General features: G+C 36.9%; 1 protein-coding gene across 1 annotated transcript in view; it reads right to left on the bottom strand.

The window, feature by feature from the left end:
- Nucleotides 1-5,381: 5,381 nt before the first annotated feature.
- The window catches only part of LOC149178574 (RNA polymerase II transcription elongation factor), a 66,609-nt gene continuing 45,641 nt past the window's right edge, over nt 5,382-26,349 (bottom strand). The window contains exon 5 of the mRNA XM_089420386.1: nt 5,382-6,310. Coding sequence (XP_089276512.1) covers nt 5,865-6,310 — 446 coding nt within the window. The 3' untranslated portion in view covers nt 5,382-5,864. The remainder of the gene's footprint in view (nt 6,311-26,349) is intronic.

The following is a 26,349-nucleotide window of genomic DNA, read 5'->3' as shown; positions in this document are numbered from 1 at the left end:
ATCAGGTAGGGCCCCATAGGTAGACCTCCGGTGTTATAGATGCGATATGTCAATTGACATGATCCCCAATGGACCATCCTGCAACTTGATACAAATTTCCAACCCTGAACCCATGAGAAAAAGCATCTTTAAAAATTATATTTTTTAACACGTACCTTTCCATCGATGAATGCCACCCCGAAACCTTTGACTTCCATTTCCGATATGCACACCAAGTTCTTTTTGCGATCAGGTACATAAAAGAGATTTTGTAAATGAATCGAGTTACCCTTATTCAATTGAGAGCAACATTCCCTACACCCTTTCCGAGATAGGTGGCATCGGCTCCAAGTATAATCCCACGATTGTTTCCATCTCTACCAAATTAGAGAGTGCACCCATCTATCTGATGAAGTGCCTTGAAGCACTACAATCTATAAGCTAGATTCCCAAAGAATCTGAAGGAGAGGGCCAATACAAGATAACGCTTCTTTATCTTATCAGAAACAACATTTGATTCTTCATACCTGGGGTTCCTTGCTTTCTATGAAGAGTCGGCCATTTCCTTGATGACCTGCATTACCTGTCATTCCTTTGATCATTGAAGATGTCCCTGGAATGATTGTTATCATCATCAAGTGATGTGTCCCTGCCATTCGAACACTCATTCGCATAATGGCCGAACTATTTATCTACTTTTCCTTCCACCCTGAGATCCGGTCTTCCAATGAAGTGATCTTTAGGTAGGCCATATTCCGTTGCGCCATTCTGATAATATTCTCTGCTTCAACTTCACCATTGGTGAATTTTAAGAAAGATGATGAATCCATTGATCCTTTTGTCCTTTCCCAAATGTCTTCGATGATTGCTCTTTCACTCTTGCTTGGGGATTGTCTTCACCTAACTCTAATACCATGTTAATTTTACATATGTTCTATGCTTAGAGCAATTTATTTCAATTTTCACATTTAGCTCCATATCTTTTCCAGATTAGCAATCACATCAGCGTTAAATTAAATTGCAGATAGAACATAAACATAAATCGCAGAAGACAAGCCAAGACAAGAGGACACAAGATGTGGCGCTAGCCAGGGACAAACCCCAACGTGGGGAAACCCTTGATCAATTCTTATATGTTCTTCAATAGTTCGGCAGAGAGAGAGAGAGATAGTAGTTTACAACAGAAGCCAACACTTTGACTTATCTAGATAAGAGCATAGATCATCTCTAAGAAGATGATACATGAGATCAGTGGAAGACATGTTGCTTCAGCTAATTCTCCAAGGTGACTCCTTCACCTATCGTTGTGTTGCATTTCGTCATCATGTTGCACCTCACCGCAATGCACCATGTCGCACCCATCATCACTATGTTGCATCTCATCGCGCTTCATTAATCATGACTGTACCCATCATTGTACTGCATTATGTGCCGTTGCTGCACCATGTTGCCATCCTGACTTATGCGTTGGTTGCACCTTGCTTGCTTCTTGTCCCTAGCATGCTTGTTGTCCTTAGCATGCTTCTTGTTGCATGCTAGTTGTAACATTGCATGCTTGGTGTATTTGCTACTAAGTACCATACAATTGTCCCAATGTTAGTTAGTTGTCCCTTGCATGCTGCTCTCCTTCGGAGACAGATGCTCCGGTTGTTTCGGCAATTCTGACAGTTCTGGTTGTTCCAGCAATTCTGGTTGTTCCCAGCAGTTCTGGCAGTTCCGACTGTTCCAGTAGTTCTGGTTGTTCCCGACAGTTCCGATTGTTCCCGGCAATCTCGGCAGTGCCCACTTTTCCTGCTTTTCTGGCAGTTCCAGCTTTTCCGGCATTTCCAGATTTTCCGGCAGTTCCTTCTTTTCCGGCAACTCCGGCTTTTCCGGCGGTTCCAACTTTTCTAGCTTTTTCGGCAGTTCCGGCGTTTTCGTCCGGCTTTTCGGGCTTTTCTAGCAGTTTTGACATTTCCGGGTTTTCTGGCAACTCCGGCTTTTCCGGCAGTTCCAGCTTTTCCAGATTTTCTAGTAGTTCCGACTTTTCCAGCAGTTCCAGCTTTCTGCGCTCTAGATCAAGGCAACGTTATTCCTTAAGATCTCTCCTCCTACTAAAACCCAAAAACAAGTAGAGAGAGGAAGAGATCCCAAGTGTGTTAAAATGACTTGAAGGCCACCTCTATTTATACTAAAACGTTGAGCACGTGTGGGATTTATTTGGTTGCTAGCCGACCTTGACGAATTGTCTTATAACGCAAATAAATTCATAACTCCATGAATACTTATCGGAATCAGATGATCTTTAGATCAATCCTACACCTCTCGATGAGAGGGATCCAAGAAAAATATTAACTACCATAACTAAGATGACACACATGGAGTTTGGCCCTAGTTTCTAATTTTAACACTCAACTTCTGGTCTAAACAACAGAGCAAAGGTGTTGTAACTTCTGTTGTCATAGGCATATGGGACTCTGTCTTGTCTTCCAATAAATCTACCTCTAGGGTTTTGATAAAACCCTCTATCATTACTCATGTTATATTTCCTACAATCTCCAGCTTTATGTCCATAGTTAGAACATGCATAGCAATAACCATAAAATGTGTCTGCATACCTGGGTGTATAGGGTGATGATCTCCTAAAGGTGTCTCGCCCTTGAGAATATCCAAGGCTTTGTTGCTCTCCACTTTTAAATGCTCTTCTATGATTTGGTGTCTTGAATGCATCAACTTGATTCCTTGAGGCATTGATCTTCTAACTTCTGGTGTTGGTTGACTTGTGCAAAACTTTGACTTTGGGATTCTCTTCATCTTTGTCATGAGGCTTCTTTTCTTCTATGACATGTGGCTTCTCTTCATCTTTTGAGTGCGACTTCTTTTCTTCTTTGACATGTGGCTTCTCTTCATCTTTGAATTTTTCATCCTTGCAGCGTGTAGACTCACCAACATATCCAAGACCTGTCTTGATAAGTGATGATCTTTGACAATTGAGAATGTCATCCAAGACCTGCGAGCTCATCACTCTTTGATTTGGCTTGTCCACTTCTGTTCTTTTAGGTGACGATTTCATATTCATGTTTCATGTAATCCTCTTCCTTCTTCTTTATTTAACTTATTAAGACTTCATCAATCTTTTTTGCTTGCTTCTTCAAGTTTCAATGAGGTGATTTGTTTACCAAGTTCTTTATCCTGCTTGTTCCATTTATTTGGCATTTCTTTGAGTTGGCTTGTCAATGTACTTTCTCTATTGTTTGCCTTATTTGGCATTTCTTTGAGTTGGCTTGTCAATGTACTTTCTCTATTGTTTGCCTCGTGTAGCATGCTTTTGAAATGGTCCACTTCCTTCTTTGTTTCATCAAGTTCACGATCAATTTGATTTTGAGAAAAGTTAGCTTTAATCATGACAACTCAGTTCATCTTGTGTCTTGAATTAAGTTAGCTTTAATCATGACTACTTCGTCTTATGTCTTGCATTAAACATAATTATTTTATGTTTTACAAAGTAAATCTAGTTTTGAGAGTTTATATCAAGGTTTATATTAACAAAAGGTTTTAAGAAATACTACTAAACTCTATAACTATTATTACTCTAACCGATATGAATACAACACTTTTGAATACAAAATAAATCAAATTGTGTTATAACTTGTAAAATAATAATGAGTTTATTCTTAAATTAAATGAAAATGATATCGTTTCTTTTATTTTAATTATTAACTATATATCTCTTAATTATTAAGATATACTTTATCCGGAATTATGACAACCACTCATAATAATATATAATGTCATTACAGGTATAACAATATATTATATCGTGACAAGGTAGTGTATAGTAAATAATATAATATATAAGTTATATATTATATCATGACAAGGTAGTGTATAGTAAATAATATAATATATAAGGTTATATATTGTATGCATTGTTAAGGTGTTAAACATCGTTTAATGACAAAGTGAAAAAATCACCAAATACAAGTCCTAAATTCAAATCCTTAACAATATATTATATCGTGACAAGGTAGTGTATAGTAAACAATATAATATATAAGTTATATATTATATCATGACAAGGTAGTGTATAGTAAATAATATAATATATAAGGTTATATATTGTATGCATTGTTAAGGTGTTAAACATCGTTTAATGACAAAGTGAAAAAATCACCAAATACAAGTCCTAAATTCAAATCCTTAATAAGGATGAACACAATTTTGCAACACTGAAGTTTCAAATTGAAATCATTAATAGCAATGACCACATCGTAATGAACTAACTCAATAGTGAAGTCTCAGATTAAAATCATTATTAATAATAATGATCACATAGTCATGAATCATCATTTGGACCTCATGTTTCAAGGCCAGAATGCTAGAAACAATAGTAAAGAAATGATCATTTCAACACAATTTTATTGTAAATATATTGTCAATAGTATTTGTTTTTATGTAACTAATATCACATCAAAGAGTTCAGTGATTTTGAAGAACGTAAAAACCCATTGTCGCTGTATAAGGAGTGATAATGTGTTATAGTAAAATAATATAAGGTTATACATTGTATGCATTGTTAAGATGTTAAACATGGTTTAATGACAACGTGAAAAAATCACCAGATACAAGTCCCAAATTCAAATCCTTGTGTAAGGATGAACACAGTCATAATGTGTTATAGTAAAATAATATAAGGTTATATATTGTATGCATTGTTAAGATGTTAAACATGGTTTAATGACAAAGTGAAAAAATCACCAGATACAATTCCCAAATTCAAATCCTGTATAAGGATGAACACAATCTTGCAATACTGAAGTTTCAAAATGAAATCATTAATAACAATGACCACATAGTCATGAACCAACTCAATAGCGAAGTCTCAAACTGAAATCATTATTAATAATAATAATCATGAATCGTTATTTGGACCTCATGTTTCATTGCCAGAATGCTACAAACAATCCGAAAGAAATGATCATTTCAACACAATTTTATTGTAAATATAATTGTAAATGGTCTTTTTTTATGTACCTAATATCACATGAAAGATTTCAGTAATTTTGAAGAACGTAGAAACCCATTGGCTCTGGATAAGGAGTGATAATGTGTTTAAAAAAAAATGTGAAACTCATGCATGGCACATTGACATGCATAAAAAATAATTAATTGCACATTATAATATTTACAAGAATATAACAGCGTAGTCGTACTCTTCTAAGTTCCATAAAATATCTGAAATCATTTTAAAAGCATACAACAGCGTACATAAATTGCAAACTTCTAATATAATGTCAAACTAGTGGATCAGTTAACTGGTTGTCAAATGGAATAACTGAAACTTCCAAAAGCATGTCACGTGGACGAAAGAGATTCAATGAAGACTAAATAAAGCATGCATGCAATGTAATGGATGCCAAAGGTTATTCTACAAACAAAAGTCAAATATATTACCAAGTTTTTAAAAAACTACATATATTTCTGTATTTTGTTTTCGAATATTGACAATATTTTCGAAAAGAGCTACATACTTTTCAGATTTTGGGAATATTACCAACCTTTCGAAAAACTGCACGTAAATACAATAAATGCACCGTTTTAGTAAGCCAGTCAAGGCACTGGCTGCGAGGATGGAAGTTATAACATATTTTCGCAAAATTCCAAGGCCTACGCATCAACCTTCCCCTCACCTGTTGATTTTTTAACTCATCACCCAAGTATTTTGGATCGACTATTTTTACTGTTGATACCATTGTTCTTGCCGAATTTTATAACTAGAGATTATGTTTCCATACACTGGGATGAACCTACTACTCTGTTTCCCATACTTTCTGAGCATGTTCTGAACCAAGAATTGCAAGACAACTGGAGCAGAATCCTCGGACTGTGGATACAGTATCTAAAATTTAATTGTCACCACCTGAGGTGGCTGAGTCGTCATCACTACCTTCACGACTGCCATCGCTGTCGCTACTGCTACTTGCACTCCCACTGCCACTGCTTCCACTGACACTGGACCCACTGGAAGTGGAGCTTTGCGGCTTTTCATTCTGTTCAGCATCAACCTGTGCCCTTAATGCTTCTGCTGCATTGGGTCCTCTATCAGCCTCATCATCAGTGAGATCTACATCAGCCAGCTCATCATCACTATCATGCTCATTTGTCACATCTTCATCAATATTTACATTGATATCTTGGCCATCATTCAACCTCTCAGGTTTTGCTTGTGTGGCATCTTCCTCATCATCCACATCCACATGTTCATCATCATTACTCTTTTGATCAGGAGATGTAAAAAGTGGTGATAATGTATTCATTTCATCTGAACTTCTTTTGCCATTTTTCTTTCCAGCTGTAGTTACAAATTCACTATTAGAATGTTTTCAGTGGAGTACAAAAGTTTAACATGCTAACTTAAATTGATTGGTATAATGAACATAGCTCCATTAGAAGGAAAGGAAAAACCAATGTTCCACTAAGTTTCTTTAACACAGGCACAAAGGAGAAGAAATATTCACATGAAAAACATTTAGAGACACCCCATATGAAACATTCATTGATAAAAATGATACATGTAATGGCTAATCTCACTTCATCAATTAAAATTCAACAATCAGCATTGCATTTGATATTTCTCATTGAATCAATGATATGTGCACATCGAAATTTCAAATTAGTTATAATGAAATACATAGACTCAAAGTTTAAATGAAATACATTGACTTAGATTTTATAGTAATAAGTAAATGGTAAACACTGAAATAGTAATGAATCAAAGACTATGGCATTGGTATCTAGAGTCAAAAACTGAACATCAACAATAAGGAGTGAAAAGTAGCTGAAAGAAATCAGTGTCAAATGAACATCAAGAAGTCGATTCCATCAATTGGTCCTCTGTATTCATTTGTTGTCACTTTCTGAATTAGTTACTCCCATTAGTAATTGATGGCACACCAACCAGACCATGTTGTATCTCATCCAATCCATTGTGTCACTCAGGTTGCAATTCATGGAGAAGTAGAGTACCATGCATTGCAACTAGCTTCTCCACTCTCCTTGAGGTAAGTCTATTCCTCTTGATAGAGTGAACAGATCTATATATAAACCAATTCCCCTCTATTGCTAATGAACTGGTATTGAGACAAGAAGATGTTGGATCTCTAAAGCATTATCCCATGCATCAACTGGGTCATTCTAACCAAAGTCTCTATGATCTTCCTTCAAATTAGGCTTGTGAGACCTACAAACTTAATCCACCATCTTCAAAGTGCTCTCCCCTCATCTACATTATAAATCTTTGTAGTCACTATCCCTTCTTAGTCTCATGATCATCAATGTGAGTAACTGTACCAGGCCTTTCCATATACCACTTTGGGTTAAGCGCACATGTTTCCATGTGTAAAGTGTCTTCATTCAATCTCACCTAACATTGAATAGTGGGTCAAAGCTGATTCATAAAGGACTCTAATGAGGGCTCTCTCTAACAAATCACTACCTTAGCTTGACCCAACATGCTATCAAAAGTCTCGTAGATTTCTCTAACACTAGAAACCTCTGCAAATGACCACCGCTATAGGGCCTAAAAATGACACCAAATAACTACAATATGCACATTGTGTTGATTTTCAGGATCTTCAAGTCTGATAATCACTTTCCATTATTTCTTAACTAATCCATCTTGTGTCACATTCATCATTACACAATTATACATAGAAAATCTTCAACAGTAAAATAATAATGACAGTATGATCGTGAAGAGACAGCCAAACACAAGAGACACAAAATTTTACCCTAGCAAAGCCCTAACTGGGGAAAAATCCAGCAGCCTTTTCTTAGAGAAATTATCCAATTCAAGAAAATGCACAATCTGAGATTTACAGAACCACCTGGAAATTCCTAGGGTTTAACCAACCTTCTTTCATGAACAGCAGATTCTCGAGGTTATAAATCTCCTTCTAAGGCTTCGAACCTTCCACAGAAACAGAGTATTTTCTCTTCAAATTCTGTCACAGAAGAGTCATAAATTTGTCCTTCATTCTGCCTCTGATAGTCCTCTTTCCCACATCTGAACAGAAACTGTAGAAGATGAAGATGACCCGAAAAATGTGTTGAAATATGTAACTAGGTTTGGTCTTCATAATGACGTGTGTAATTATGATTTTATGTATTCGATGTAATAAGAAAAATAAATTTATTATTATTGATCTTGAGGCATGGGTTTCATGCTCAAGGAAAAAATATTTTTAGGTCAAGCTCCCATTGTGAGCTCTTAGGGTTGGTCATTGAGTCATCAAGTCATTAAAAGTCATTGTCATGTATGAAAGACCCTTGTGGGCATGTTACACATTGTAAGAAAAATTATTTAAGTCAAAGAATGAGTCAAACAAACCCTCCAAGACCTTGTCAATGTGCTACATACAAGTCGGCCTATCATAAGGACATGTCGGCCTAAAGATGATGTCAAGTCGGCCTTAATGCATGAAAGAGAAGCCTATATAAAGGACTCAGCCTCACTCTAGGTCATCATTCATTCAAGCAAGCAAAGAAGGAAAAGAAGTGCGAGTTAGAAGCCTCTTGGATAAGCAAAGAAGTGAAGCAAGAAGACCGAGATATTTGGATCTGTTTTGGGCTAAACATCTCACACGTGTGAGAAGGATTAGGGCTCTCTCTACTGCAGGAAGACCGAATATTACAGTCACCATAATAGTCCAATCTTGGGTGGAAAAGGCCAAGTTGTTTAAAAGGAATTCTCTCACCAAGCGAAGAAGAAAGGAGGATGATTTCTCCATGATCTTGGTCACACGTACAATCTAGGGTTTCTGCAGTTAGGTCAAATTACAGTCAAGAAGTTGCAGGTCCGAAAAGGAGGGCGAAAGAGAAGCTGCTGCTACTAGAAGGCTAGTTTGACTGAGGTTGACTTTGTGGAAGAAAGGCACATCAAGGAAAGGCATTGACTTGGTCTTGGAGGGGTGTTTTGGTCCAGGGTCTTGGTCTTGGAATTTGTCGATTGAAGATTCTATAAGAAGACGAATTTGGTGGGTCTTCCTCTCAATTTTTGGAGAGGTTTTCGCCCTGGCTGATAGCCTAGATCTTGTGTCCTTTGTCTCACTGTTTATTATGTTTTTGGTAGTTGTTCGATGAAGAGAACACACTAATAATCAAGCTAAAAAACAATATAATCAAGAAAAGTAAAAAGTCTTAACAAGCAGTTATCATAAGCTAGAGAAATCACCTTTGCTGCTGCCACTAGATTTCTCAACAAAATGGTCACAAGAGAGGAGGTTGAGTGCTCCTTATATAGTGATCTAAGGTGCTCCAAGGGGCACGTCTCAAGTGCTGGGCCAACTTAAGCAAATCTGAGCCGACCTGTACTTTGGAGGCAAAGTAATTTTAATTTCAAATTTCAAATTCTTCCTTTTCGATTTTTCCTTTTTTTACAGTTGACTTGTATACCGACCGAAGCTACAATAAAATCAACACTCCCTCTTAGCTAGGTAGGTATTCAGTTTGACTTCTTCGGATGTACACTTTGTTGAAACAATTTCTCTATCCCAAAAAAAGGTTAAATGAGTTCTCAATGTTGACGTACCCATCCACTTCATGTTCTATACCTAAACCACATGGAAAGCATCCCCATTAGTCTCATGCAAAGGAATCTAGTCACCCACTAGATATATCCCCTTGCAAATGGATCCAGTAACCCACAAGCCAATTACCCATTGGCTGGTCAAGCACCCCCTAACATAAGACTAGTCCTTGTTTCACCAATCCACCAAGTCGTCACTTGGAAACAGGCACACCCCCTGACACAGGGTGAAACCCTGGGCTCATTTGTCATTCCCACATGTCGTCACACACTATTGAATGGAAAATCACTTGCCCAATGCTATAGGCACTCACTCAACCCACTAGCCAAATAACCATTGGCAATATGGTCAAGTAACCCATGACCGGTGAAGCACTCCGAGCCTGATGCTTTTGGGGCCAATCTCCCTAGCCACATTACATGGCCCCGGTCAATACCCATGACCTATCAATATCATGGCCTAGAGAAAATCTCCACCCCTTGATGCTACAACATCAACACTTTAACCAAGGGAAGTATTCTTAACCACTCCAAGCTTGTCCCTAAAGTAAACAAACTTCATCCCAGAACAGAGGCTTTGTGAGAATATTAGCAACCTGCTCGTTTGAAGAAATGTATTGTTGCCTCACTGCTCCCTTTCATACCATGTCCCAGATGGGGTGTTATCATGATCTCGATGTGCTTTGACCCGTCATCACGATCGTCTCCTGCACCTAATCAAACAATCCTGCAAAGTAGCTTCTGAAGCCACATTGCTTCACGACTCACCAAACTAGTTGCAATATACTCAACCTTTGCAGTCCTAAGTGCGACAAATGTCTGATTCCTAGAATCCAAACTAAATCATCATCCTGATGTACTCTTCCCATCTCCAGCACTCTTTACCCAATTTGAATTTGTATATCCCTGCAGCAATACTTTATCATTTGAGACATATCGCAATCTAAATCCAATTGTACCATGTCGGTACCTCAACACATGTTGTGCCACATCTGCTTTCTGGTCACCCTAAATGGGTGCTCACTCTTGACATTGAACCAGATCCTATTGTCGCAATCCAAGTTGCTCCCTTTGCCACTCAACTTCTTTAGATTGGTAACCATGGGAGTGGCCATGGACTAGTTGTCCATCATCCCAAATCTCTGAAGGATAATATGCTTCCTTTGACCAAGGAAAGATTTCACCTACCTTTTGCCACACTTCTAGTCCCAAGAAATAATGTATCCAACAAAGATCCTTCATTGCAAACTCAAAGGTCAACTCCCTTTGAAATTGAAGCAGGGCTTGACTGCTCCCTCTATCACGAAAGCCAATCCTCTTGCCATTGTTGCTCCCTTCGGTATGTGAGTCCTTTTGCTCCCATCAAAAACAAGTCATATAATAACAATATCAACCAAAACTCTTCAAATATCCATCCATCTGACAATACCATGCCCGAGGTCTGTATAAAGCCTTCATAATTATGTAAACATGAGATTTCCTCTCATGTGCCTCAAAGACCTGAGGTAGCTCTATGTACACTTCTTCCCCCGTTGTCTCCACATCCACCTAATGTAATTTTCAACCCAATTTACAGGGAAAGTAATCAACTTTCTGATCTACTATCCAAGGTGGCATCGCACCAGCCACATGGTCACTGGATGATTCAAGAGCAGAACGGACATGAATTCTACCAGTACTTCCACAGGCCTTATGATGATCAGCGCTGTCAAGGGGCAATACTGTCATGTTTTTGGCGATGATTCATTTTTGACTGATATATCTTGCTACACATCAAAATTGTATATTTTTTTATTATCTCTTGTATATTTATCGTGGGATATCAAGTTACAGACATGTAACAAGCTCTTTTCTATGTATGTGGCTTGCCACCAAATTTTGATATATGCTTCTTGTGAAGCATCTACAACATGTAATTTTCAAATATATAATTAAAGTTATGCGTATATTTCTAACAGAAGTATACTTGACAACTGGAGCAAATGTCTCCACATAGTCCTCTCCCTCTTTCTTGGAGAATTCTAACAAATCTTGCTTTGTACTTCTCTAGGTTGCCATATACCGCATACTTAATGTTGCAGATCCACTTGGAAGTCACCACTGACTTCTCTTCAACACAATTTCATCCATCATGGCATCCTTCAAATTTGTTGAGTTGCTTGCTCCCTCTGAACAAAGAGCTCTTTCGGTCATCAAGCATGGTTCTAAATGTCACTACATTTCTCCCTCTTGAGCACAAATCATTGATCCTGGGAGAATCCTCTTGCCACAAACTTTGCATTGTTCTTCAAATGCTTCCATTTGCTGCCAGAGCCTTGGCAACCTTCGCAATGTAACTACAACCCTTACTAGGAGGTCATGGAAGAAATGATTATAACCCAGCAAAAGATACAAAGACAAGAGGCTAACCAAAAGTAAAGCAATGAACAAGGAAGAAAGACATAAAGTACTTATCTTTTGATCTAAGGATTATTGGGAGTTATCAACTCCCTCTCGATCCTTGCCTTCTTGCAGAGACCATTGAAATTCATTTGCAAACTCATCATCCTCATTCTCATCATCAACTACTAATGCACCTTGCCTTTCCTTCCTTGCATGAGCTAGGGTTTCTTCATTTAGTGGAATCACTGATCTAGGTCTAGCTCTAGGGTTTTATCCACAAACCCTAAGAGTTCCAAATTTTATTGACACCCTTGCAAATCCAACAAACTTTGTCATGTGCAAATTATCTTGTTGTAGTCAATATAGGTGGGACAATTTATCAACTCCACATCCAAATGTTAAAAAAAAGTGTAAGTGGAAAAGAATGTGCCATAGAGTCCACATGCCTCTGCATGTGATAACAGTCAATCAGGGATGTTCCAATTTGATCTAACTACCAATATCATCCCAAGCAAATGTATCATGATCATTGATCCCATATGGTCATTATAAGTCTTGTATTTTGCCCTTTCATTGATTAGCATTATAAAGAAACAACACACTCCAACTATCATCATCAAGGATAAAATATTTGCATGTTGAGCCATAGTTACAAATCTCCAGGAATACTTTATGGAAGTAAGGTGTCTTCAAAGACTATGGCATTCCAATGTGCTCTATAGCATCTTCCAAGGGAACTCGTTCCATCAACAATCTTCAAGTGGGACGAATATGGTCCAGACTTCTTTTACAAAGTAGTCATCTGCAAATTTTGTCCACATGTTTGTTGACATAGAGGTTTTGACAAAAAGTAAAATATTTAGCAGATTTTAGATGATTGCTCTCAGCCCTTCAAGTAGCTTGGCCTCTTCAAAATTATTATAGCAACAATTTGTCCTTTAGTTCTGAAGATGGCTCTGCCTTTGTAAGAGGATTTTGATTTCCAAATTGATGAGGATCTTGGCCTCTTCTTTACTATTCAATCCTCCAAGATTTATGTCAATCTGAGAATTAGGAACTAAAGATTAGCTTCCTCTGATGCTGGAGCAACTTCCTCAACAATTTCAAATCTTTTGACCATTGATCATATGAATACATTGTGGTCATACAAATTGTTCTTCTTTACAGGAACTTCATCTTTTGATCAACATCAATTAACAGATTGTTGGTTTTCCTTGGTGCTGATACAATACTTTTGGCCCAACTTCACAAATCTTCCACATCTAAGTAATAAACCCTTTTCTAGAACAAGAGACTTCAAGGTTCCTTAACCAACTTGAGGAGCTCAAATGTCAAAGACTTCAAAAACACTAAAGTCTATAGCTAATACTCAAGCTTCTGCTTCTTCAAACAATGGTAAGAGTAGTTGAATAAAACAAATATATCATTTGCAACTTACGTCCATTACTTTTTAGGCATCTTCATCTTGAATTGTCAAGGGTTTGAGGCTTCTTGGTCTGCAGCCTAGTTTTCCCAACTCATGAGGCCTTTCGGCCTTTCGGAGGTTACTCCTAAGGCCTTTCGGCCTTTTGCAATCAGCATTGAGGCCTTTCGTCCCCCTGCCATAGGTTTGAGGCTCTCGGCCTCCTCCTAAGGTTCTTTGGCCTCCTTCCTAAGGTTTTGTGGCCTCTTTCCTAACAACTTCGGGCCACTTGTCTAATTGTGGCCTAATCCAGTTAACTTTGACCTTCCTTCTAGTAATCTCGGTGATGTCTCTAATTCCAGTACAACCTTGGATCAAACATTTTCTTGGTTGCACTCCAAACTAGGGCTTAGATTTTCTAAAGAGAAACTTGGTCTAGTCACTAGAAAAGAAATCTTTCCAACACAAATCGGACCTTTCTCTTGGACCTCATCTAGTTGTAGCCCTTGCTTATCTCTTTTCATAAGGTTGTTCTTTAACAACCTCTACTCTGATACCATGTTGATTTTTATGACCTTCTAGTCTGATAATTACTTTCCATGATTTCTTAACTAATTCATCTTGTGTCACATTCATCATTAAGCCATTATACATAGAAAATCTTCAATAGTAAAATAATAATGACAGTAGGATCATGAAGAGATGGCCAAGCACAAGAGACAAAATTTTACCCTGGGAAAACCCTAACTAGGGAAAAACCCAGCAACCTTTTCTTAGAGAAATTATCCAATTCAACAAAATGTACAATCTAAGATCTATAGAACCTGGAAATTCCTAGGGTTTAACCAACCCTTCTTCCATAAACAACAGATTCTCGAGGTTATAAATTTTCCTTCTAAGGCTTCGACCCTTCCAGAAAAACAGAGTATTTCTTTCTTCAAATTCTGTCACAGAATAGTGATAAATGCGTCCTCTATCCTGCCTCAAAAATAAACTTCGTCCTTCATTTTGCCTCAGATATAAAATCATCCTTCATTTTGCCTCAAATAGTCCTCTTTCCCACATGTGAACAGAAACTATAGATGGTGAAGATAATCCTAAAAATGGTCACAAGAGAGGAGGTCAAGTACTCCTTATATAGTGATCTAAGGTGCTCCAAGGGGCACATCTCAATTGTTGGGCCAACTTAAGCAAATATGAGCCAACCTGTAATTTGGAGGCAAAATAATTCAAATTTTAAATTTCAACTTTTTCCTTTTTTATTTTTCATTTCTTTAGGGCTGACTTGTATACCAACAAAAGCTACAATAAAATCAACACATTGATCATTATCCAATACTCAAAACTTAGCCTTCTTCCTCTCATATGCGTTGGATTATATAGACTTCTTCCAATCCAAAGTCACAACCATGGCCTACAATTGTGATTGCACCTCCAACATCCTCTCCAGTAAGAGAGAATACTTTGGCATATCTAGTATATGTGGGTTTGAGGAATTCTTTGTTTGGGTAAGCCTTGTACATGCCCAAGGACGAAAGGTGGCCACAAATAAACATCTACACATCTCTTGTAGCTATCACCAGATGGTTACCCATTAAATTTTTCTAATATTTTTCAATGCATTATTGAGTGCATACACACAACAAGAGGTCCAAAAAAGTCCATGTATCTACTCTAAACTAGTAACCGAGCTTATCTACACATCGTTGTTGCATTTATCACAACTTGGATTTACACATTTTTATGTTTCACTTTCGGGTTACTCTAAATATGTTTACATCATGTTAGGTTGGTGATGGATTTACACATTGGAGATAACTTACTCAGTGTTTGCTTGACCTTAATTGAGTGTTTGCATGGCATTCTTCCCTAGGGCATCTGAGTTCAATTGACAACTTGGGTGTTGTCCTTCATGATGGCGACATGGAGATGTTTGCTTCCTTAGAGAACACACTTCTTACGAGAAGGAAACATCGTGCGTCTTGTAAGGGGGGATAGGTTGTGGTTGCATCAAACCATAGACTGTTGAAAATGTGGCTATGGTCGGTCTTCATGAAATTATTTTCATTGTAACTTGAAAAATGAATTATTATTTTCTTCTAGCATGTTCTTCATGGTCAAAATAAATTTTGTAAGCCATATTTTACATGGCATTGAAAGAAGGAAAATTATATTTTAAAGAAGGAAAATTATATTGTAATTTATGAAGGCTCCACAAATGCAAGTCGGCCCTTCTAGACAGTCAAGTCGACTTACTCTCATTGGCACCCATTTGGATCACCTTGATGACTATATAAAGAGGCTACTCGCTCTCCTTGCCATGCATTCACCTCTCAAGCATATCTATTTGTCCTACTCAAGCGAAGGTGTTTTAACGAATAAAATATATAAATAATATAAATATAATGTAAAAGATAATAATCATAAATAATAGTTAGTTAAGCTAGTAATTAGGTTGAAAAGGCATGTCTAATAGGACATGACTCTTCATGAAGAGAGGCTTGCTTATATACCAAGCAAGTGTCTCTTCATGAAGAGTCATGTCCTATTAGACATGCCTCTTCAACCTAATTACTAGCTTAACTAACTATTATTTATGATTATTATCTTTTACATTATATTTATATTATTTATATATTTTATTCGTTACATTGCCTCCTTCCTCAAAAAGCTTTGTCCTCAAAGCTTGTCGATGAAAAAAAGCTTGATCTCTTTTTCGGCTTTGAAAGTCTTTCTCTCTTGGAACAGTCATCTTCGTCGATACAAGCTGATATGATCTTCTTAGTGACAAACAAAATTGTCGCATTGAGAAGGGATCAAACCATCCTAGATTAATCTTCTGTATCGCATTCTGATCACTGGAATTTTGTAACGACTTGTTAGCATAAGACTGGACTGATTTTATGTCATTATTCTCTGAAACATCAATTTGTTGTTTCTGGTCTGGATGGTACCGATACGTAGCATGGTTGATTGGTCTACTCTCGTGATTCGGATGTCGATATGGAGTTTTTAGATTTTCTTCTGGCGAAGATGTTGTTGAATTGGTTATGGAACATTCACCTGGGATGTCCATTCTCTGAACTGCAACATCTACGTGTGTCGTTTCTTCAACTAGCTTGTCTTCTTGAGTTGTCATATTCACTGGATCGGTATTCGTTCCCTTACTTTCAACTTGGACTACTACGACCGGAGATTCCGATGCTTCTTCTTGAGTGAATTGTTCCAACTTATCTTTTAATGCTTTCTTATCATCCTTAAGCTTCTTAATTTGAGTGAGTAGACTTTGATTATGGTTTTTCAGTCGTAAAAGTTCTTTGATTTCTGATTTATCAACCTTATTTTCAGTGTTTTGAATTTTAAAATTTTCATCTTTTAGATCTTTGATTTGTTCTAATAAATTTTTACTAAGGTTCTTTAAACGCAAAGTTTCCTCTTCTTGTTCTGATAAGTGCTTCTTGAGTTCCTTCTTTGAGACTTTAGTCTTCTTGACTTGTTCGAGTAGCTTTTCCTGGTGACCTCTTAGGCTCGAAATTTCTGTGTCTCTGCTGCAGATGACTTCTTCAAGCTCTTTTTGCTTCTTTGATATAGTTTTTTCGTTATCTTGAAACATCAAATCTGAGATATCCTTAAGGTCTTCTAATGAAGATTTTATTGATTTTGATTTACTTGTTATGTCTCGAAACATGACCATCTTCCCTTTATAAGGAAACGTCAAAACTTGTTTCTTTATGTTTAACATGAATGTACCCAGATCCTTAAACCAGGGTTGACCGAGTATGATGTCAGTGTTTATATCTGACCTTACAACATGAAATTGAGATATGTAGTCATAATGGCCTATTGTCACTTGTAGATCACTAATTTTATACTTGTTTTGGTCAAAAATATTTTTCTTTACACTAATGCTTAGCTCTGGAATTAATAGTTGATTTGCCAAGTTGATGTTGATATAATTTTTATCATTGCTTGGGTTGATGGCGACATTAACTTCTCTTCCTTGGATATTTCCTTTTAGTGTAATTACTCTATGATCTGTAATTGAAAGACCATTATAGGAAAACCTTTCTTCCTTCATCATTTTAACTTTGTATGGAAATATTTTTTATTTTATTTTTTTTATTTTTTATTTTTATTTTTTATTTTTTAAACTTATTTTATCTCCCTTTATATATATATATATATATATATATATATATATATATATATATATATTTCCAATATTCTCTTCTTCTTCTTCTTCTTTTGTTCACTCTTTTAATAATAATTTTATATAATAATAATTTTTTTCAATATATATAATTATAAATTATATATATTATGTACTTTTAATTTATATATATTATAAAATTATAATTATATAAAATTTATATATACTTTTTTGAGACCCACTTTTCCTTTTATATGTAACTATATAAGGCTTATATAGTATTTTTTTTAATTATAATAATATTTTTTTTTCGAAAATTTGGATGAGTCGTGACTAATTTGGATGAGACGTGACTCTTAGTACGATCACAATCTTTAGATTTGAACGATTAAAATTATTTATGTCACACCTTTTTTCTCCAATGCTTATCAAAATATCTTTCACTTTTAAAATACCATGGGCAATTACCATGGGTTGTTTCTAAAACCTCGGTTAATGTTCTCCACGTAAAATGTAAAATGTAAAACTTACTACTGGTTTCTAAAACCACGGGCAATTACCATTGGTTTCTAAAATACCATGGGCAATTGTTTCTAAAACCTCGGTTAATGTTCTCCACGTAAAATGTAAAACTTACCACTGGTTTCTAAAACCACAGGCAATTACCATTGGTTTCTAAAACCACGGGCTTCTCCACGTAAATTTTTTTAAATATACTTGAAAAGATTCCCGCGTATCTTTATTATGCACTTTTATCAATAATGTAAAACCCTTTATATATATATATATATATATATATATATATATATATTTTTCAATTTTTTTGTTTGTTTGTTCAGAATATATTATTTCCTTTCCTCTTTTCTTTTTATATACCCTTCTTATTTATTCTTTATTATTTTTTTTTAAATAATGGCCAAAGACCAAAAAAATGGAGAATCTCCCAATATGTAGCGAAACGCTTCAATTATGACAGCAACGAAGTTGATGATAGGTTGATAGCCAAAGGCCTGGTGATCAGCCAACGTGGCTCCGATACCACATGAAGCGATCTTAAGATTAATTAATCCAAAAGACTTGGAATATCAAATTATCCATTAAGGATATAAATATTATATTAAATATGTGAATAAGAGTAAGAATGATGATTTACAAATGAGAACGAGAGGCTTGCTTATATACCAAGCAAGTGTCTCTTCATGAAGAGTCATGTCCTATTAGACATGCCTCTTCAACCTAATTACTAGCTTAACTAACTATTATTTATGATTATTATCTTTTACATTATATTTATATTATTTATATATTTTATTCGTTACAGAAGCAATCTAGAGTCTACTCAAGCAAGAAACTCTCTCTCTCTCTCTCTCTCTCTCTCGCTAAGGTCTAATTCATTGTGTGACACCTGTAGCAGTGATCCAAGAGCTTGATCTGAAACTCTGTGGCATAGATATGACTTCTGGTGGCTTGATCTAAAAGTTTGTGGCATAAATCTGACTTCCAGTGGCCCAATCTAAAAGTCTATGGCATAGATATGAATTCTGTTGGCAGATCTAAACTCTGTTGTGTCAGATCCGAGCTTTGTGGTGGCAGATCCAAACACTGTGACATACATCTGACCTTTGTGGTGGCAAATCCAAGCTTTGTGAGACATATCCGAGCTCTATGACATAGATCCAAGCTCTGTGGTGGCAAATTCGAACTCTGTGGTGGCAGATCTGAGCTTTGTGACAAAGATTTGAGTTCTGTAGTGGCAAATCCGAGCTCTGTGGTCGCAGCTCCGAATTGTCTCTCTATTCAGTCAGATCTATCATTGGTAGAAGTTTGAGCTCAAGGAAGGTTACATTCCAGTCTTGTCAGAAGATTAACCTCTCCTTTGTAATCTTTGTTGGACATTCAGTTGTGGAAACCTTGCACTTGTGGTAGTCTTCTTGGGTCAGTATAGTCCTTGTCTTGATATATTTTGAAGGATCTCCCTAAGAAGGATTTGGTTGGGTTTTCCCCTTGTGGGGTTTTGCCCTGGTCTTGGACCTAATTTCTGGTGTCTTTTATTGAGCATTGTGATCTCTGCTTTCTCCTTACTACTGTTGATTAATTTCTGAAGTATAATTATTTGTTGATAGAAGAATAAATTTAAAAATACACACTGCTAACCTCATAAATACTTATCTAAGTTCAGAAAATATTGCTTGTGCTGCACTATACTTGGATTTCTAACATAGACAAACATGGGGTACCCCTAGGTTGTGGCAATGTTCATGCAGGGGAGGACCTAGTGGAGTGCATGACTTAGGAGGAGCAATAGAGTTCAAGTGGGCTTGCGATGGAGTTGTGCGGACACATCTTGTCCAACTACATCATCTTGGAGCCCTTACTATGTATCACATCACCCTGGTGCTTGACATGTGTACCCTTGAAGTGGAGCCCTTATTGTATATGACACCCTACATAAGCTAGGTGTCAAGCATGCAAAAGATGTTAGATTGCCTCTTTAGATTCTTGCTCATGAGTAAGTGATTTTTATGATCTCTTCCTTAAATTTAACTTAGGAAAAATACATTAATTAACGTTGACAATTGAGATATGTTTCTAATAATAAAATAATTTAATTATTTAAGTGATCTAATCTAATCTCTGTTGAAGAAAGTGTAACTAGGTTCGGTCTTCATGACATTGTAATTATGATTTTTGTAAACTGAATTTATTATTCCTTGCTGCATGGGTTTCATGAGCAAGAGGTTTATTTTATGGATGGCTCCCATTGAGAGCCTTAGGAGTCAATGTCATATATGTAATGAATATAAGTCTACCTAGTAACTTGATTAGCCCTCCAAGAAAAGCACAGTCCTTTTGAATAGAGCAGCAAACAAAACAATGTCAAATGCAGTCAAGTCGGCCAGCAAAACGACAGGACAGACCACTATATATACCCAATAGGGTCTGCGCAAAAGTGAGAGAAGCGAACTCAGATTTTTGTGTGATTCTTCATGGGTACAGTTACAGGATCTTGGACTATTCAATGATAATTACAGTGAGTAAGACCTCGCAATCTCAAGAAGGTATCAGTTCTTCGGATAGATAACATAAAGAGGATCTCAACTCAGTCTTGGTATAATTGTGAAGCATATATCTCACAGTCACACATTCTGACATGGCATACAACCTCGGCATTCTTTCTGAGTAAATGCACAATCACTGTCTCAATATACTCTGTCTCGGCATAAGTAATGTCTCGGCAAAAGAAGGATCACGATGTCTCAGCGTATGTGTTATGATGAAGTTACTCAACCGTAATACTCTGTCTCGGCATACTAAACAGTCCCAGCATACGTATGATAATAAAGATCTCATTACATGAAGAAAAACACAGTCATAGACCTGGCATACATATAATGAAGTTGTTCAACAGTGACACTCTATATCAGCAAGCGTTCTGGATGATGGTGATCATGATCTCAGTTATGATCCTCAAGATCATAATCTTAATAAAGATCTCGACAGTGAAGTAGTACTGGCCTTGATGTTGCAGCAGTAATGATGATCTCAACGATGCAGTAAAGATGACTTCAGTGTTGCAGCAGTAATGACGATCTCAACAGTAAGAAGAGGATTGGTGTCTTGTTCTTGGAGTGGTCTAGAAAGTCAAGGGTCATGGTCTTGGTATTCGTCAATTGGAATCTCTATAAGAATTTTTATGTGGGTTTTCCTCTCCAAGAGGGAGAGGTTTTGGCCCTGGCAGAATGCCAACTTCTTGTGTTCCTGTCTCTTTGTTTTGGTAGCTATTTGATGAACTAAAGAAGACACACTCTAATAATAATAAGTGAAGATTGGAATAAGAAGAAAATTGAAAAACACCTCACAAATAGTTATCATGCTAAGAAGAATCACATTAACTACATTTGCCCTAGATTCTTCAACATGGTATTGGAGCTAAGGTGCTGAAGTCAAAGGAAGGGCAGCAAAAGAGACATACAAGGATCAGTCTTCAAGAAGGGCATTAAAACAAGTTTAAGGGTTTTGTCAAGATTAAAGGATCAAGTCTACAGCAGCAATCTACAATAGCAAAGGATTTTTGTCTATGCAATCTAGAAGACAGTCTACATCAGCAAGAGATTTTATGCTCACAAATCATCATCAAAAGGCCACCAAGACCCTCATAAAAGTTGTCTACGAAGCAAGACCTCATCTTGAAACAAGTTGACACCATACAAGCAACCCTGATCTACACTACAAAAGAAGGCATATTGAAAGCAAGAAGGCACTGTCATCTCCAAGGTTATGAAATCAAGCAAGAATCATCTCCTTGCCCTAGAAGAAGACCATCCGAGGAAGCAGTAAATCATCCTCATCAAAAGGGAGCAACCTTTTCTAAAGGCATTCTCACTTGAAAGAAGCTCATCCAAGAAGAAAACCCTCATACATCTTCTTCAACCATCATCAACATAATCAAGGATTTCATCTTCACATGACAAGTATCTTTTCAATTTATAAATTTGGTTAAATGTCTTCATGAATTGCAAGGACATCTATAAGTTAATGGGTCATCAAGATTCCTTGCATGAAGAAGGAGGATAGTCATGGTCCTCTAAGAAGTTGAAGTCATTAAACATATCAATAGGTCTCCTCTAAATTTATGGAAAGGGATGCTTATGAAAGATCCCCTCACATTGCAATATTGGCGACATCAAAGTGATGTAGATGATAAACTCATTCTCTAAAGATGCAATGAAGAAGGTCACATGAAATCTGATCTACATAAAGGGTATCAAAGGATGTAGGATATCTTCCATCTACAAGACCTAGAAAGGAAGATAACCATAATGCACTAACAAATAATCAAGGTAACAAATATCCATAAGATAAGAAGGTTACCTCATTCGACAACTTATGGTCTCTATGTTAAATAGAGAAAGACAAGTTGATGGCAAAAGTATTGAAGGGTAAAGGACTAAATCATGTGCAGAAAGGAAAGGGAAGTTTGGTCCTCAAACAAGGCAAAATAGGTATAGCTAAAATTATGGAAGCTCATATCACCAAATAGATGGAGCAAACTGAAGAAAAAGGCCAAGAAAAGGAGGGAGTAACAAATCTTTCCTATGAGTAAGATGGTATCCCTCACAAAAGGGTCCTATCATAAGCTTCTATTATAAGATACGATAATGATGATAAGATGCATCGTGGCATTATGGAAGCATTACAAACAAGAGCTCGTGACATCACCATGGGAATCATGAAGGACAAAATTCATGACAGAAAAAACCTCAGTGGACATTGAAGGAAAGGAAGAAGTCATCTAGGACAAGGCTCATCATACATCAAGTCAAAAAGGAAACCTCTGCCAATTGGGGATATACCAGATCCTCAAAATCCCCTAATGGAATCCCCATCGTAGGATTCACTAATCTAGAAAGGAAGCAAGTGTTTCAACAAGAACTCCAACTTATGGAATCCATGAGACGCTAACGCGATGACATGAAGCAAATCAAGGGATTGAAGATCTCTTCAATCAAGGAAACTGCTGGAAGAAGCCTCGATGACCTAAAGGTAAAAATAAGGTATGTACGCTTGTGTTTAATATTATAATGACATGTCATATTGTTGCAGTTAACATAGATCATTGCTTCTATCTTGAGAAGCATGATCAAGAGAAAACGGATCTCCTCCTCTGAAATGACGCAAGAAGACATAAAACACACTAGATGAAATAAACATAAAATGTCCTCATAAGAAATATGAGGTGGTTGATCACAACTAAGAAACACTGATTAAAAGCACATGGGAATGGAATGTGTAAGGAAGTAAGAGATCGTGAGATATGAAACCTTGATGAAGGCGATCAACATCCAAAAGAACAAGAAGACTTGACTACAAAATCTCCCGGAAAGATATGAAGACTCTGATGGAAAAGATGAAGACCCTTGACAATGGATATCTTTCGAAGATGTGTCAACATGAATGCAGAATGTTGATACCTACAAAAAGATGTCATGATGAAGAGCCACCTAGTAAGGTACGATTTGTTTTAATGATATATTTTGATTTCTTGAATAATATTTGGATAAGTTCATGCAGGGCTACTTACAAGTACAACTAGCATTCATGTGATGAATGGAAGAAGCATGATGAGAAAGTAGTCATGTGACAAAGGTTCCAAATATGAAGGCCAATTTCCATGAAGAAAAGAATAACATGACAAACTAAGGAGGAGAGTGATCGATGGTTGTTGCCCTACAAGGAAGCAGCTCAACTAATTTTCATGACATCAAGGAGCGTAGTTGATCAAGCAGCTGAAGGACCCACGAAGAAGAAGTTGCTAATGTATAGAAGAGTCCCTAGCTAAGAGGGAGCTCTGACAGGTCCCTGATCAAGAGGAAGCTTGGATTAGATCACCCTTGATTAAAAAGGAATGACAGTTGTGTTTTTCTATTTCAATTGTCATGCACTAGACCAAGACTAATAGCCGTAAGTTTAGGTGAAGGCCATGAAGAGAAATGTAAACACATGATATCCTCCCTAGTTCAGAGGGAGAGATAGACACAACATTCTTGTCTTCACTTTGGAAGAAAGAATGGAGGATTGGGTAATCATCTGGCATCTGATGCTCTTTGAAGATGTGTAGGGCATCCAAGATAAGAGTAGGCAAGAGGACCAATATTCTTTGAGGGCTAGGAACCCATGATACGAATAGTCCTAGAAGATCATACTCAGTGAACACCCGGGTGGGTATGTACCTTGAGAGACAATGATAAAGGTGTCTATAATCCTAAGTTGCAGGAAACGTTGGAGAAGGGTCCATTTCCGGCCGGAAACGAAACAGAAACAAGGAAACTCGTACCATGCCCGTTTCTCGAGGAGGAAACATGGCCAGTACGGCCGGAAACGCATTTCCAGGCCGTATGGTGGAGTTTCCTCTTCTAACTTGACTTTTTCTTGTATTTTTTTTATATTTTTTCATTTCTAATTTTTTATTGGACAACTAAAATATCTTTTGGATGCTTCTAGATGCCTCTAAAGTTATAAAAAAGAGGATTTTTTTAGTGGGGCAGCCTGATGTTCAAACCTATGGCCCTAGTGTTTATATGCAGTTCATGGTAATGTTAAATTCTTAAAGTAAAAGTGACTTAAATTTTTAACATTACCATGAAATGACTCAGGATGTTTGAGAGTGGTTTCACCCTCATTGGATTTCATATGAAGAAAGTAGAATTTTAGATCTCACTCAAAATCTAGCAGACTTATCTGTTTTTCAGGATTTCAATATTGGGGGGATTGCAATGTTTTCATTGGATTTTGTCATGTACTAGGGTATGGAACTTGTATTTAATCAAGAGAACCAAGCCCTCTATGCAGGGGAGACTCCCAATAATCAAGAGCACGTAGGGTACTAGGGTATGGAAATTGTATTTAATCAAGAGCACTAAGGTTGTTCAACTATGTAAGAGGAGACTCCCAATCAAGCAAGAGACAAGAAATTAGAAATTTCTCGTGGCTGATTTTGGATATTGCTATTTTCATTATGTGATCATTCGTGAGTAGATGTGATGTAAATTTAGAGACTTATGGTTTATGCATTGACAATTGACAATTTAATCATAATGTAATAAATTAGAATGTATCATATATGCTTTATGATTGCACATATTTCTTAAATGTCCTAATATATATATAAGATATATATTGTGTTTCCCCGTTTCCAAAATTTGGGGGGGGGGGGGGGGGGGGGGGGGTCACGTTTCGTACCCGTGCCTGTTTCGGAAACTGGTAGCCGTTTCCCCATTTCGTGCAACTTAGCTATAATCATTGGTCTCGCCAACATTGTGCCCTGATCTAATGAGAGATAGAGCTGTCAATCAAGGCCTTGCTGTGGAAACAATGTTGGTCACTATGATGCTATACAGATGAGTTACTAATCCGAATCTTCTTATGAGAAATTCTTCATATTGAGAATGACCAAGTACCATCATGAATACCTCCCTAGTTAAGAGGGAGTGTTGAAGAAAGTGTAACTAGGTTCGGTCTTCATGACATTGTAATTATGATTTTTGTAAACTGAATTTATTATTCCTTGTTGCATGGGTTTCATGAGCAAGAGGTTTATTTTATAGATGGCTCCCATTGAGAGCCTTAGGAGTCAATGTCATATATGTAATGAATATAAGTCTACCTAGTAACTAGATTAGCCCTCCAAGGGCAAGCACAGTCCTCTTGAAAAGAGCAGCAAACAAAACAATGTCAAACGCAGTCAAGTCAGCCAGCAAGATGATATGAAAGAACAGTCATGTCGGCTCAATTAAGGTGGCATATCTATCCATGAATACAAGTTGGCTTACATACAGGACAGACCACTATATATACCCAAAAGGGTCTGCGCAAAACTCAGATTTTCTCTGTGATTCTTCGTGGGTACAGTTACAGGATCTCGGACTATTCAACGATAATTACAGTGAGTAAGACCTCGCAATCTCAAGATGGTATCAGTTCTTCGGATAGATAACATAAAGAGGATCTCAACCCAGTCTCGGTATAATTGTGAAGCATATATCTCACAGTCACACGTTCTGACACGGCATACAACCTCGGCATTCTTTCTGAGTAAACGCACAATCACTGTCTCGGCATAATTAGAGTCTCGGCAAAGAAGGATCATGATGTCTCAGCGTATGTGTTATGATGAAGCTAATCAACCATAATGCTCTGTCTCGGCATACTAAACAGTCCCAGCATACGTATGATAATGAAGATCTCATTGCATGAAGAAAAACACAGTCATAGACCTGGCATACATATAATGAAGTTGTTCAACAGTGACACTCTATATCAGCAAGTGTTCTGGATGATGGGGATCATGATCTCAGTTATGATACTCAAGAT

Source organism: Pinus tabuliformis, chromosome 4_1, assembly GCF_031772625.1.
Source record: "Pinus tabuliformis cultivar Carrire ecotype Pingquan chromosome 4_1, CPIR1, whole genome shotgun sequence".
NCBI lineage: Eukaryota > Viridiplantae > Streptophyta > Pinopsida > Pinales > Pinaceae > Pinus > Pinus tabuliformis.
This window is presented reverse-complemented; position numbering and strand designations above follow the sequence as displayed.